The sequence below is a fragment of the Melanostigma gelatinosum genome, assembly GCF_949748355.1.
Source record: "Melanostigma gelatinosum genome assembly, chromosome: 3".
Classification (NCBI taxonomy): domain Eukaryota; kingdom Metazoa; phylum Chordata; class Actinopteri; order Perciformes; family Zoarcidae; genus Melanostigma; species Melanostigma gelatinosum.
In genome coordinates this window covers 14,128,822-14,144,064 of record NC_136636.1, presented here as the reverse complement: position 1 = coordinate 14,144,064, position 15,243 = coordinate 14,128,822, and the positions used below count along the sequence as shown (strand labels likewise).

Here is a 15,243-nt window from a genome sequence, read left to right as displayed (position 1 = left end):
AAAATGTGACGAGCTCAGTTTGTCTGTCTTCATTTACCTAGTAGGAGCTACTGTATATTACCGTTAGAGATGCATCACTTGAAGAATAGTACAATACCTGCCACTTGGAAAGAATGTTCAAATGTCTCAGATTTAATTTAGGTATCTGCTAAAAGTGACAGTAGAAAAGATATTTCAAGTTAACTATAAAGCTGAATGACCTTTCAATATTGAATGATAATTTAAGGTAAAGTTGCTGCACTTGGTAGAGACCAAGCAAGGGGCGTGTCTTACCGCGGTCGTCTGTCATCTGCGCATGCGCAGTATACCGACCGCGCAGTTCCTTTTCCTCCATATGTTTGAAAGCTGGCACGGTGAGCACGTCTGTGTGTTTGTAGTGGCTCCCCATCCCGGCTGAAATATACTGTAACGGTAAGCGACCCCAATGCTAATATATCCAGTAATACGAGATTCAAACTTGACAATTGGGTCATAGTCCCAACATCTTGCGAGTAGGTGCGTAATGTTTGTAAATTAGCTAACTTTATGGTTGGAGTAGACCAGCTTCTGGATCAGTCTATTTCCTGGAAAGTGGATATAGCTGTCCATGCTGCTTTAGATAATATCAAACGTAATGTTTTGGTGTAAGACAGTGTATTAACAGATTACTTATGTTAAATATAACTATATAATATCAGGTTCTTGCGATATAACGACCGCCATGTGCTTGTATTTAAAATTTGAGAAGACGAGAAAACCTGTAAACTGCTAGCTTGGACGTTAGACTGCTTAAACCGATCTGGAGTCAGCGGGGCCAACTGACCTAATGCCAGATTGAGGCTAAGTAGCCTAGCTATGTTAGCTGCTAGCAAGCTAACGTCAACTGCAGACTAGAACTATGACTGGAACTAACGGAGTTGTACCCCAAACCGGACAGTTTTTAGCTAATGTTTCAATACCATTCACTTACAATGTTGATAAAAATGATCGTGTAATGTTTTCAGTTGATTTAATGGTGTTAAACTTCGTACCTTTCAATCGAAATATTGTTGTAATTATTACAGTTAGCTTTGCCTTTACCAGAGTCGTTAAAACGATGCTAACACGGGTGAATTAGCCGTGCACTGCTATTGGCCTAATCCGTACGGATTTCTATCCTCGTTGTAAACACTGGCTGCTGCTGGTTTTTCGGGGATATTCCCTTGTTCCAGGGTCGCAAAAATGACCATCAATGCTGTCAACACATCCGGGACCGTAGTTCTGTCCTTCACAATAAGATATTACGCTTCAACAACTCCAAATTATGCAATAAAAGCTCCTTAATTTCCGTTTGAGCGTATACCACCACCTGCTGGATGTTTTTGTTAAACTCTTCTCATGTCAATCACTGGCAAAACACCAGCTGATGTATGGAATTTAACAATTATGTACACATATTGTATATAACAATTATTATCATAACACACAGTGCAGAGTAAGAGTTATATTACAACTAAAAACATGAGTAGTCATGATTTAAAAAGCTACATTGTTAAAGTGAAAGACAAATAACTTGTGCAAATGATTGAAAAGTTCTGTGCAAACATTTATTTAAAAACAAACTAATCAAAAATTTAATTAAAAATCAGGACACACATGGCATTTAAAATAATCATCTTCATCATCCAGCTCCTCGTCCCAGCCCACACACATGGTGTGATACCATGTGTGGCAGCTGTCACACTGGACCCACGACACCAATCCCTCCGAGCTCTCTGGAGGGTCAGGTTCCTGGCACCGGCCACACTCCCAAACTGTCTGCTCCATCTCTTCAGGAGTGTGACTTATTAAAATAAATAAAAAATTACTTTGAATTAAAGACAATGATCAGATTTTCATGGGTTGGCATACAATGAACGTTAACATGAATGTCGTAGGTCCAGCAGACGAGGAGCTGGATGAAGGTCGGGTCTCTGCAGGTTGGGAGGCTGTATAAATAACAGAAAAAGCATAACCATGCTTTGTTTACTCTTCATCATGGCTAATGTCACCATCGTGTTATAATATTGTGTTTTTTTTCAGATTATTTAAGGGATTTACAGTGGGAGGGAGAGGAAGGAGTTTGGGACCCATAGAGGCCACGTCGTTGTTGTTGAAGGCTCTGAAATAATAATCATATTTTATGATTACAACTCTAAAATACATACTTATAATAATGTTTATGCGTAACAATAGTTAATAAATTCTGATTTATACGTGAATTCAAATGCAAAATAGGGATGCGCTGACCAGGAGACGGGGGAAGGTGGCGGTGTTCCTCAGCAGGCAGGCTCAGTGGTGATGTGCTGCTGGCAGGCAGCCGGGGACCGTGGGAGGCACAAGAGGGGGCAGAGCGGGATGAGGGACCGGCGATGGAAAGTCCGGAGCTGGTGGCTGTAGTAGCCCCGAGGGACACTGGTCTTCTGCGGCTGGGGCGAGAGCCGCCAGACAGGGTAGAGGAAGTGGCTGCCGGGCCGGTGTCTCTTCTGGCCAGAGCTTGGGCCTCCCGTCTTGCAGCACGGTCCTCTGCCTCCACGATGACGTCAGACATCTCCTGAGCTGTCAGTAACCTGGCCTTGGTGATGTTCCTCCTGACCTTGCCGGTGTTGCGGTTGTAGTTTATTTCGGCCAGGAGGTGGGCCAGGTCTACTGTTATCCGGCCTGATGTTACCAGGGGATGGGTCATGTAGGGATTGGGAGGAGGGGCAGGTGGGGGTTGGTTCTGGGGATTGGGGATAGGGGCTGGAGAAAGGGGAGGGCAACATCAGGCGCAGCCCAGGAAGATGCCGATGAGGTTGGCGGAGGTGGTGAGGAGGCCCCACGCCGCGGCTCGGACGGCATGACCCGTGACCAGTCGATAGCCATTGGGTCCAGAGGGTAGAGGCCACACCTCCTGAACCCAGCCACCACCAGTCTCCGATCCTTCACCCTCTGGTAGGAGTCTCTTAGGACCCTTGAAAACTCCTTCTTAGAAACCAAGAAGGAGTGGCTCACTGCCGACAGATCTCCTGTAACACCAGAGAAATCTGCCTTCAAGGGTCCGAAGAAACTCACATCCAGAGGTTGAAGGATGTGAGACGTATGTGGTGGCAGGCACAAGAGAATGACCCCCTCTCTCTGTGCCGCCCGGACCAGCTCTGGATCCAGGTGTGATTGATGTCCGTCCAAGATGAGCAGCAGCGGGCGCTCCTGCATGGCGAACTTCAGGAAATGCCCGACAAACCACTTCCTAAACAGCTCACTGTCAATGTACCCTGCTGGCGACTTCCCGTAGAGGGCATCGGGAACCCCTTCCTTGTTATAGGGGCCCCCAGGATATCCCCCCTTGTAGATGATGAATGGAGGGACATCCTCCCCAGCCGTGTTGAGGCAGGCCAGGACGGTGACGTGGTCTCTGGTTCCCTGGGCCTGCCTGTAAGCATGTTTAGTCCCCCGGGGCACGATGACCTTCCTTCTTGTAGAGTCCAGCTGAAACCCTGTCCCGTCGCAGTTGTATATCTGACGAGGTTTCTCCCTCAACCCGTGCTCCTCCAGGGTGGTGGTGAGGAGCCCGAAATACTCCTCAATTGGCCCCCTCTTGGCGCAGGATGCCCTCCCACGGTCAATGATGTCTGGGGTCCGGGCAGTAAGGCGATGGTGTTGCCGCTCCCGGAAGTTTATCCACCACGTCTGGCCAAGCACGGTTCTTTGTGCGTCCCGGTGGCGGAGGTTATAGATGGCCAGAGCGTGGGCCAGGACCTGAGGCTTCGTCAGTGGAAACCCGTGACTGGCAGAACACAAACAGTACTCCACCAGGGAATCCTCATCTTCAGGGGTGAGGAGTGTCCTCTGACCATAGACGCAGTCAGAGGACACCCTTCCACTGACTCGGTCACTCAGGCTGGACTTAGGGACCCCAAACTGCTGGGCTGCCTGCCTGCTTTCACCTCCAGTAGGGCCTGTGCCATGGCCTCCTGGGTCCACTTCCTCGTCTTCCTCTCCCTCTTGCCGCATGTTTGGCATCTGCAAATACACATTTATTTTGGCACAGTAAGAAATTAAATACAAAATTAGTTTTAAAGCCACAGTACATGTCTCAATAAATTGAATAGTTCTATAAATTGCCAGATTACCATGTATAGACGCATGCATATTTAACACATGCATAGACATAAATATATTTACCTTAAACCATTGTAGATTTACAATTTCTATATCCATCTCTTATTTTCTTGATCCTCCTGTAAAGGAAAACTTTCACATAGACACACAATACCTACCTTTCTTACTTTAAAGGTTCTTCCTGTCTTTTCTACTCTTTTTCTGCTTATTGCTGTCTTCTTTCTGGTCTTTTCTGCTTCTTTGAGTCTGCTTTCTACTGTTTTTCTGCTTATTGCGGTCTCCCATTGCCTCTCTTCCTTCTCTCTGTCGCTGTTCTCTGTCTCTGTTCTTTTCAGGCAGGAACATAAACCACAAGAGACATTTAAGTCAAAAACATTACATTTTGGTTAACCTTGTATACTGTATAACAGCACTGTGTTATATTGGAGGCTTATCTACATAAATAGTTCTAATCATAAGAGTCACTGCTGGCTTTCAATAAATGTACAGTCTCGCTCACTCTCAAACACACACACACCAACATTATTTGCATAATTGATCAGATCATTGTGCATTATTATACTTAATGTAGCCTGGTTTATGATAAACAAGAAAAGCATTTTATTTTTACATGTCTGCTGTTATGTTTCAGAGCTAAGACCAAACAAACAGCAGCCTACCTTTAACTCACGCTATGATTCTTTGATCATTTGTCCCGCGGCCACAACTGTTTTTTTTCAGACACATTTCTGCCTCCCTCCCCTCGACTACAGATTATGTCACACATCAATGCTATATTTTCATTGGCTAGACAAAGTAGTGTAAAGCTAGCTACAAACTACACTCGTATGTTAACTTATATTAGCAATACGGAGAAAATACAGAGACACTTCTCAGAGTAAAGAGCGTGGCCCGAGCGTTCTTTCTGCTTCCTCTCATCAAAGTCACTTTCCTATAGTATTTAGACATATAAACGTCCATATATATTCATGAAATTTGACACGTAGATTATTTGATATGTATGAATTAATATTACTTACGTTTGGTTGGCGATCGCCGAAGAAAATGACAGCGTAATGACCGGAAAGGGCGTCACGACGGAATCCTTCGAGACAGACAATAGCAGCTAGCGCCGACCGAGGCAGGCCGTCGTTACGTTAGCTGACAGTCTGTAAACTTTGGTAACGTTAGCAAGAATTGCATTGACTTGTTAAATCGGGGAAACTCACGTTTTAATCACAACATGGATTATTTCAACAGTTACATTTGGCACACATTTCTTAACTTTTAATCACATGAAGTAATCCATGTGTAGTAAGGTAATTAGCCTCTTAACCAAATTGCTGCCTGACATTGGTTTATGTCTTTCATTAATCCACTCGTTGGTTTTTTCGCCTTTAGTCACGAGCATGGAACTGAATGATGCTAACCTACAAAGCCTCACAGAGTTCCTCAGGAAAACACTGGACCCAGACCCTACAGTCAGACGTCCAGGTAACGCGCCTCAATAGCATAGCATGAGCTTGCATGTTTTCATTGTGAAAACTCTGCTTTGCAACACCTGATGTCTATTTATTGTTTTTCTTTCTAAGCTGAAAAGTTCCTTGAATCTGTGGAGGGAAACCTGAACTACCCCTTATTACTACTCACTTTGCTGGAGAAGTCCCAAGACACAGTGATTCGCGTCTGTGCTGCTGTTACCTTCAAGAACTACATCAAAAGAAACTGGCGCATTGTGAGTCTCACTAAATAACATCAAGTGTACATGTTGTTGACTCTAGTGTCTTGTATTTAGAAAGTGTTGGACTGATTGGGTCTGTGTGGAACAAACCGTATATATAGTAGTGTTTAGTACAATGTCTCGATGTTATTATTGTTGACCTGTGCACTGAGTTGATTTTTCTGCTTTTCTGCTATGTCTTCCAAAGGTTGAAGATGAACCAAACAAAGTCTCTGATCCAGACCGAACAGCAATTAAAGCAAATATAATAAATTTGATGCTAAGCAGCCCAGAACAGATTCAAAAACAGGTACATCCTCAGATGTTTCATCACCTTTTAAAGGATCTGATTCAAAGGTGTAAAGGAAGATGCTCAACCAATCCCCTGTTAATCCTTTGCATTTCCACAGCTGAGTGATGCCATCAGTATCATAGGAAGGGAGGATTTCCCTCAAAAATGGCCTGACTTACTCACTGAGATGGTGACCCGCTTCAGAAGTGGAGACTTCCACATCATCGATGGAGTGCTTCGTACTGCACATTCCCTCTTCAAGAGGTAGAGCTGACTTCTTAATGTTTTTTTTTATGAATTTGAACTGAATTCATTCAAAAACAAATGTTTGTCCCCCTCCCTTATTGTTTTTCAAGGTACCGCCACGAGTTCAAGTCAAATGAGCTTTGGACAGAGATCAAACTAGTACTGGACACATTCGCCCTACCTCTGACGGAGCTGTTCAAGGTTGTGATGACTTGCAGTTCACACATAAATATGCCCTTATACTGTATGTGTAACCGGTAAAATGCCAGAAACCAACCTCCGTAATGCCGAGGAGGAATTGTAATTATTTGTAAACTCATATCACATATTCATGGACAAATGTATTGCCTTTGTACAAGCCCTGTAAATACACAAGTTAAGTATTACATGCTTTATAAAGAAACAAAGGTTGAATATCCTGTAAACAATTTGATTTGACTGCAAAATATTTACTCTGATGAAGATTTTTAAGAATTCTTTCTAAAGCATCTCAAAAGGAATTGGCCTATTTTGTATAATCACTCCAAATGTAAGTAGTGTTTTTATCAGTGAACTATATGTGACAGTTTCGAGATGGTCCGCGGCAAGTTACAAAAACTCAGAGGTACACGACCAAGTGCCACGACCACATGCGCGCCGGTGCTGATGAGCTTTAGTCGACAAATAATTGCTTGTGTCAAGGACAGCCCTACTTATGAGTTGTTGTATACCATCTGATGAATGTCGACATGGATATGATGACGTTCCAATATGAAGTTGTATTTGTAGTTAATTTTCTCTCTTCTTTGCCGTAGGCCACCATTGAGTTGTGTCAGACTCACGCTACGGATGTCAATGCCTTGAAGGTCCTGTTCTCTTCCCTCACACTTATCTCCAAGCTGTTCTACAGTCTTAACTTCCAGGTCAGTTCAATTTTGCATTGTTCTTAAAGGCTTTGCTGCAAGGCAAATGTAACTCGTTACTACTCATGTCGAATATTGGCTGGTTGCATACAGCTTGAAACAGCTGCTATGTAAAGTGTCCTATATTGAGGACTTATGCTAACTCCATACTCACCATCTCACACATGGCAGGCTGCCAGGCTTGCAATACGCTGGCAGAGTATGACAGGGAGACACACAGCTGACAACCTTGCAGCTACACCAATAGGTGCAGAGACTTGCTGAGAAAGTGACTGCATGTGTCGACTACAATGCACGCATAATTGTGGCCGTTAACTCTCCCGGTTGGGTGATCTTGGGACTCTGTTGCCTGCTTTGTGTGTACACTGCAGCTGGCGGTAGATGAAGAATTGAATCAAAATAGTTTTGATTATTTTCCTGACAGTTGTCTAATTGTTGTAACTCTAGATTTATCAGGTTATCGTTGTAGCTGGGCGGCTTGTAAGGCACTTGAACCACAGCAATGCAACGTTGTCGGTTAACAGTTAATGATTGGTTAACGAGGGTTGGCCATCGGTCAGAAAGATAATTAGCATCCCGTTTACAGATGTTTTTGCAAAACTAATTGAAACACGTGATAGCCAGTCACAACACTGAAGGGTATGATACATTTGCTCCACGTAGCATTCAAGTCAGCTTCTTTCAGTAATCATGTACACCTTTTTTTTTTTTTACACATTTGTCCTTCAAATGTCCTATTACACAGGACCTGCCAGAGTTTTTTGAAGACAACATGGAAACCTGGATGACCAATTTCCACGGCCTGTTGACTTTGGATAATAAACTTTTACAAACGGCTGTGAGTTCTTTTTTCTCTCTTTTTTTCATTCATGCAATACATTTTCAACTGTTGTACTATACTTTGAACTGTTCCGTGCTTTATGTTTGTCTCTGATGACCACTCCAAAGGACGAGGAGGAAGCCGGTCTCCTGGAGCTGCTGAAGTCTCAGATCTGTGACAATGCGGCGCTCTACGCTCAGAAGTACGATGAAGAATTCCAGCCGTATCTGCCGCGCTTCGTCACTGCGATATGGAACCTTTTAGTTTCCACTGGCCAGGAAGTCAAATACGACCTGGTGAGAGTACCGATCCACGGCTGTGTTTCTGTGTTCTGTTCTTTTGAAGTTTGCTTTCCCTGTACTAACTGTACACCTTGTCTTTGTTGCAGCTCGTAAGCAATGCCATCCAGTTCTTGGCATCAGTCTGCGAAAGGCCACACTACAAGCATCTGTTTGAGGACCAGAATACACTCACTAGCATCTGTGAGAAGGTCATTGTGCCCAACATGGAGTTCAGAAGTAAGTAAATGCTTTGTTCTCAGCATCAAATTGCACCTGGAAATGTCTTATGTGGTTGGCTGAGTCGGGGCTCTGCTTGCTCGGACACAAACGTTCACTTGTGAGCTGTGTGATACCGACCAGATCGCTTGTTATGCCTAATTAGGTGCTGATGAGGAGGCCTTTGAAGATAACTCTGAGGAGTACATCCGGAGGGACCTTGAAGGATCTGGTAAATATTGAGATTTTTGCTTCTCACCTCCCCTAATGTACATTTTTTTACATAAATATACAAAAGAATATGTAGTTTCTCCTCTCATTTTGAGTTTGACTGTTGTGTGGGTGTCTCTCTCTCCTGGCAATTAACATTCGCCGGACTCCATATGCTCTTTAGTTACATAATCAATTGGTTACACTGAAAACATTACGTTTCAATAGAAGGTTTCCACATAAAATAAATGGACAGGTAACATGACCATGTCCCCCATTGGTAACATTATTCCTCATTGTTTCTCAGACATTGACACTCGTCGTAGGGCGGCATGTGACTTGGTGAGGGGCCTTTGTAAATTTTTCGAGGGCCCCGTCACAGCGATCTTCTCCGGCTATGTGAACTCAATGCTGGGCGAGTACGCCAAGAACCCCGGGGAGAACTGGAAACACAAAGATGCCGCCATCTATTTGGTCACATCACTGGCATCAAAAGCACAGACACAGAAGGTATTGCTGACTTGAGTATCGAATCTAAAGCTGATAATACAATGAACATTTATGACCACTGTTTGATATGTGTTGAATAATTGGCTCATTACTTACATTGTCTTTTTTCATCAGCATGGAATAACACAAGCCAATGAGTTGGTGAATCTGAATGAGTTCTTTGTGAACCACATTCTCTCAGACTTGAAATCTCCCAACGGTAAGAATACCATTTATAAAGGTGATGTAGAATTACAAAAAGTATTATGTGCTACAACAGCTGGCTCACTTTAGGTTTGGCTCAGTGAGCCTGTCATGTCCCGCTTCACGATATTATGATACAAAATATTGTCTAATATATACACATGTATTAACATCACATACTTGTTGTCATTGTAGTTAATGAGTTCCCAGTGCTCAAGGCAGATGCCATCAAGTATGTCATGATCTTCAGAAGCCAGGTATGAACTGTTACTTTCTCCGCAATATTTTCAAGTTGCAAAATGAATACATTAGAGAGCTTCTTCTCCATCCTTTTCCTTCAGCTTCCGAAGGAGCAGCTGCTGCAGGCAGTTCCTCTGCTGATAAGTCACCTGCAGGCACAGAGCACAGTGGAGCACACCTACTCTGCTCATGCTCTGGAGAGGCTGTTCACCATGAGAGGCCCCAACAACACCACTCTGTAAATATGGAGCGATGTAGAAAAATAGACTGATATTTGTGTGAACCAAAGCAATTTGTGAATATTGCTCACGGGCATTAGGTCATTAGGTGAAAGTGAGCATTTTCTAATTTTAAAAAAAATATTTACTAGGATGTGTGAAGTAATCACCAATTCCTAAAATTGGGAACATTGCGAATTAGTGTAGCTTGACTCCAGAGATCACTTCCCCTTACAGCAATGATAAGTACAGAAAGTCTTTTGCTATCTGTAGAGCTACTAAACCCATTACTTTAGCCAATCGTCCTCTGTATGTTTTTCAGCATCACGTCAGCAGAGATGGCACCGTTTACTGAACAGCTGCTCAACAACTTGTTCAAAGCACTGGCTCTTCCTGGTTCTGCTGAAAATGAATACATCATGAAAGGTAAACCTAAGGCCTAGTCCACACTACTCAAGTTTTACTCCATCTTTGCTGCGTTTACACTGAGCAGCCACACTACGCCGGAGTTTTGGAGCACCCTAAACGGAGGAGTCTGAAAACTCCGCCGAGGTTGGAGGTATTTGAAAACTCCGGGGTTTTGGTTGAGTGTGGACGTCGGATACGGATGTGTGTTACAAAAAATGAGCCCACACCCGTGCTCGCTACTGGATTGGTTATTAGAAGCCATGACGTCTCCATCCCTGAATCGTCACACTCACTGTCCCGTGACCCGTACCCGGAAGAAAACAAACAGGCAGGGCGACCTGGATAACTAATTTCAACATTGTTGTTTTTAGATTCTAATGAGAAGACACGTTGCTTCGTTTTACTTCTTCCGTTTGGTAGCCTTGAGAGACCTTAGTCTGTAAGTATGTCTGTATGAAGCGTGAAAGGGTGTACGAAGATATATTATATTCGCTAATGGTAATCGCGGTTAGCGTTTCCCCATTGGTGGTAATGTTAAAATTAGCTTAGAAGCTAGCTAGTCGGACATGTTGCATGATGTTCAGAGCTACGAGTGAGAACAGCCAACAACAACACAGAGGAAACGAGTGAGAGACGTGTGTGTTGACCACATTTATGGACCATAATCTAGTAAATGTTTACGTGTAAGTGTTGATTTTAAAGTAAAATTGATGTGAGAGAGAGATAGACCTGCAGTGCTGTAACTACGTCTGAAAAATAAAACTTTCCACGAACTGGGTCTGTTTGAGTTTATCGAGGAAGATCTTAAGTATCAAATACAACTTTTCATTAGTAAAGACTACTTCATTACTCTGTCGTATTTTTTTTTTTAACTAAGCAAGCAATCCACTTCCCGTTTACACCGTCATGCCCACGGCATGCCCAGTGTACGTTAATGGTCACGTGCTGTCCGCCTTCGAAGGCTGCCGTGTGGATGCAGATCAACTTGAGAACAGTGGCGGACCGTCAGGGCCTGCAAGGCCTTCTCTGCTGGCCTAAACAGAATCGCAAAGCTATTTATATATTTTTTTTAAAGAAATTTATATTTATATATTTCAATCGGCTCAGGCACCGAAAGGAAGCACCGAAATTTGCGTTTCGGTCCGGTAGATACCGGACGTATAGGAACCGGTGCCATATTGGCACCGAGTTTCGGTACCCAACCCTACTCATCGTGTCTTTCTTTCTTTTTTAATCTTTCCAGCCATCATGCGCAGCTTCTCCCTGCTGCAGGAGTCCATTGTCCCCTACGTTCCCACTCTGATTGGTCAGCTCACTCATAAGCTCCTCTTAGTCAGCAAGGTAATGCGCACTTTGTTACCATTTATGGATACACGTAGATTCACCAACATCCCGGTTTGTTTAGGGGGATACATGTGTCAACTCAAATCTCGGTCTCCCATTCTCAGAATCCCAGCAAGCCGCACTTTAACCACTACTTGTTTGAGTCCCTGTGCCTGTGTGTCCGGATCACCTGCAAGGCCAACCCCACCACGGTCAGCAGCTTCGAGGAAGCACTCTTCCCCGTCTTCACTGAGATCCTTCAGAGCGATGTCCAGGGTGCGTCACATTTGCCTATAGAATTGTATGGATGGTGGCTGAACAGCTCGCACTCATCCTCCTTTTTGTCTTCTGTTGCAGAGTTTCTTCCATACGTGTTCCAGGTGATGTCTCTCCTCCTCGAGATCCACTCCAACTCTATTCCCTCTTCCTACATGGCTCTGTTCCCTCACCTGCTGCAGCCTGCGCTATGGGAACGGACAGGAAACATCCCCCCTCTGGTGCGCCTGCTTCAGGCTTACCTGGAGAAGGGAGGTGCCTCTATTGCCCGCTCTGCTGCAGATAAAATAGTAAGTGATGACACACCGTGTTGTGTACAACAGAACATTTTTTACTTTTACAGTGATTGTTTCCCGGTTGGTTTTATTCTAAACATTTATGTATCGGAATATTTATACATTATATTAGCTCTTGAATCTCATCATGCTCATCTTTCCCTTCCAGCCGGGCTTGCTTGGAGTTTTCCAAAAGCTTATCGCCTCCAAAGCCAATGACCACCAAGGTTTCTACCTTCTCAACAGCATCATAGAGCACATGCCCCCGTGAGTTGATGATAGTTGTGTTCTCAGTGGTGAAATGTATCTTGGTTAAAGTCATGACATGTTTTGTTAACTTCAGCTGTTGTTGTTTTTTTTGCCAGAGAATCTATCATTCAGTACAGGAAACAGATCTTCATTCTGCTGTTCCAGAGGCTCCAAAGCTCCAAAACCACCAAGTTCATCAAGAGTTAGTACAATCATCTCGTAACCAACGTTCGTGTTCTGTTCCGAGCTATTGAGATCTCGAACATCGTCATTGACGGAGCGTGTGCCTTTAACTGGTGATATCAGCCGTCGGAGTGAAAATGAACTGTCTTGTGATGCCGTTATTCTGTCTTTCTCACAGGTTTCTTGGTGTTCATCAACTTGTATGGTGTCAAATACGGAGCCATTGCACTTCAGGAGATTTTTGACAGCATCCAGCCAAAGTAAGTGTATTTTTAATACAAGCCACAAGAGTTATTGAGTGGGTTAGTCGTCGATATGCATATTTATTATGAGTAATAGTTGCCTGACATTTCACTGTGTGATGATGCTGGTGTCTTTCTCCTGCCTGCAGTAGAGTCACTATTTCCTGATCCCAATGCTTTTGTAGGTCTCTAGTGTATCTTACGTTTGATGTGAGGGCAGAAATGTACAGTTTTAATCCTGATTGCTTTTTGTGTTGCAGAATGTTTGGTATGGTGTTGGAGAAAATAATTATTCCAGAGGTACAAAAGGTGTCTGGACCAGTTGAGAAGAAGATCTGCGCTGTTGGCATCACAAAAGTCCTGACTGAATGTCCTCCAATGATGGACACAGAGTACACGAAACTCTGGTAAGAGTCAGCCTGAAGGAAACGCAACCATTGTATTCCTCTTTTTCATGGAGTTACTTGGTGAAAACCCCTCACACACCCTCACGCCTCTTATCAAGACAGTGTGGGAGTGTACACCTGTGTTTGATAGATTTGGTGTCCCCAAAATGTTGCCTACAGCTACATGGCAGAAACGCTCTCCTGATACATACTGGATGTGTTATTTGTTTTTTGTCCCGAGTAAACTTTAAGCAATGATTTTGGTTTTAACGTGTCTGTTCAGGACCCCTCTGCTCCAGGCGCTCATCGGTCTGTTTGAGTTGCCAGAAGACGACAGCATCCCGGATGACGAGCACTTCATCGACATTGAAGACACACCAGGCTATCAGACGGCATTCTCGCAACTGGCCTTTGCCGGGAGGAAGGAGCACGACCCGATAGGAGACTCTGTCGGCAATCCCAAGATCCTGCTGGCTCAGTCACTCTACAAGCTCTCTACTGCCTGCCCGGGAAGGGTATGTTAGACGTGTGGGGAATATTAGCACATTTAGCCAAAAGACATGTTGTGTGGTTATTTTCTTTCATTAAAATGAGACACGTTAAGATTATTGCGTAACTCCGTATCTCCGGTGCAGATGATGCAGAAAGCAAATGAGTGATTCCTGCTTCTTGTCTCCATCTTTTTTTTTTTTTTTTTTTGCTGCAGGTTCCATCGCTGCTGAGCACCAGTCTGAACGCAGATGCCCTCCAGTATCTGCAGGGGTACTTACAGGCAGCCACTGTGCAGTTGGTTTGAAACGGATGTGATGGTGTTCACCGAATAAGGAGCCCACAATACACTGCAGGAGGCCTCAGGTCACATGACAGATGCTGCTTCAGCTGACTTTGAATCTTAACAGATTTGCTTTGACTTGACAGTTTATGATGGATTTTTAAGAGTTTTTAAAGATGTGACCAACACTTGACCTAAAAGGATTTGGATATCATCTTCTAATACAATTGTCAGTTTATTTCATAAATAGCAGCAGCGGTATATTTCAACAGTATTGTGGAACAGCTGAACATCACAATCATATGGGAGGGATTTCTTTAACGCTTCTTTTTGTATTTTTGAATTCCTTGTTATGCTTCTGGAGACTTCAGTCTGTGGCTCAGACATAATTGATCATATATTTTCTGTTGCATGTTATCGTCTAGTCTTTATTTCAAATGTTTGTTCTTGTGAATAAAAAGAGGCGCTTGTATAAATCTGTTATCACAGCCTCTTTTATATGAGCAATATTAGAATAATGAATCTTGGTTTGTGAGTCTCACTGGCTCGTTGGCCTTCAGTTCAGAGGTAATTCACGAACTTTATTGATGAACAAGAAGGAGGAATTTGCTTTTCATGTAGCAAAAAGCCTGACTGCCCTCCAGATCCGGTTATCGGTCTTTGTAACCAACTATACTGGGCTCTACCTCCACATAACAAATGAATAGATTAAGATAATACAGTGTGAACCTTTTGGCATCTGCATCAGTCCATAAAGTTGTAAGACAGACTGACTGAGGTCTTAGGATTTGATGTGGCCGTTGGAGCTCTTCAGTTCCACGTTCTTGATGAAGGGTAGCATGCATTTGTCACCTCCTATGAATCGATATGTTGCCAGATTTGCCTCCCAAGGAAGTAATCTACAGAAGGGAAGGAAGGAAAACAAAATAAGTCCAAAGTTGATTTATTTGTCTTGGTCCCAAAATATTTATTCCCTCATCAATAATGGCCTTGGCATTCAATCTGTAATATACTCACGCTCGTGTCAGGGAGGGGATGTACATAATGCGAGGAATGCCGATCATTTGCTGTTCGGCTAAGATGGCTTTCATGGACTGCTGTACGGTGTAGAGAGGATCCAGAGGTGGAATTAGACTCCAAAGCTCCTTCCTGGTAGGTTTCAAACAAAAAGTGGAGACTATAGAACCTATGTTTTCCTGTTTTTAATAACTACA

At 43.6% G+C, this 15,243-nt stretch overlaps 1 protein-coding gene across 1 annotated transcript; it reads left to right on the top strand.

The window, feature by feature from the left end:
* Positions 1-342: 342 nt before the first annotated feature.
* cse1l (CSE1 chromosome segregation 1-like (yeast)) lies at positions 343-14,499 on the top strand. Its single transcript, XM_079296196.1, has 25 exons — positions 343-411; positions 5,479-5,571; positions 5,670-5,812; positions 6,006-6,107; positions 6,208-6,353; positions 6,446-6,536; positions 7,130-7,237; positions 7,983-8,075; positions 8,186-8,353; positions 8,446-8,575; positions 8,721-8,786; positions 9,072-9,274; positions 9,389-9,473; positions 9,653-9,714; positions 9,799-9,935; positions 10,238-10,341; positions 11,567-11,664; positions 11,772-11,922; positions 12,004-12,212; positions 12,367-12,464; positions 12,563-12,648; positions 12,808-12,889; positions 13,132-13,278; positions 13,541-13,772; positions 13,964-14,499. The coding sequence occupies exons 2-25, from the start codon at positions 5,487-5,489 to the stop codon at positions 14,051-14,053; spliced, it is 2,916 nt and encodes a 971-aa protein (XP_079152322.1). The 5' UTR covers positions 343-411; positions 5,479-5,486; the 3' UTR covers positions 14,054-14,499.
* The last annotated feature ends 744 nt before the right edge of the window (positions 14,500-15,243 follow it).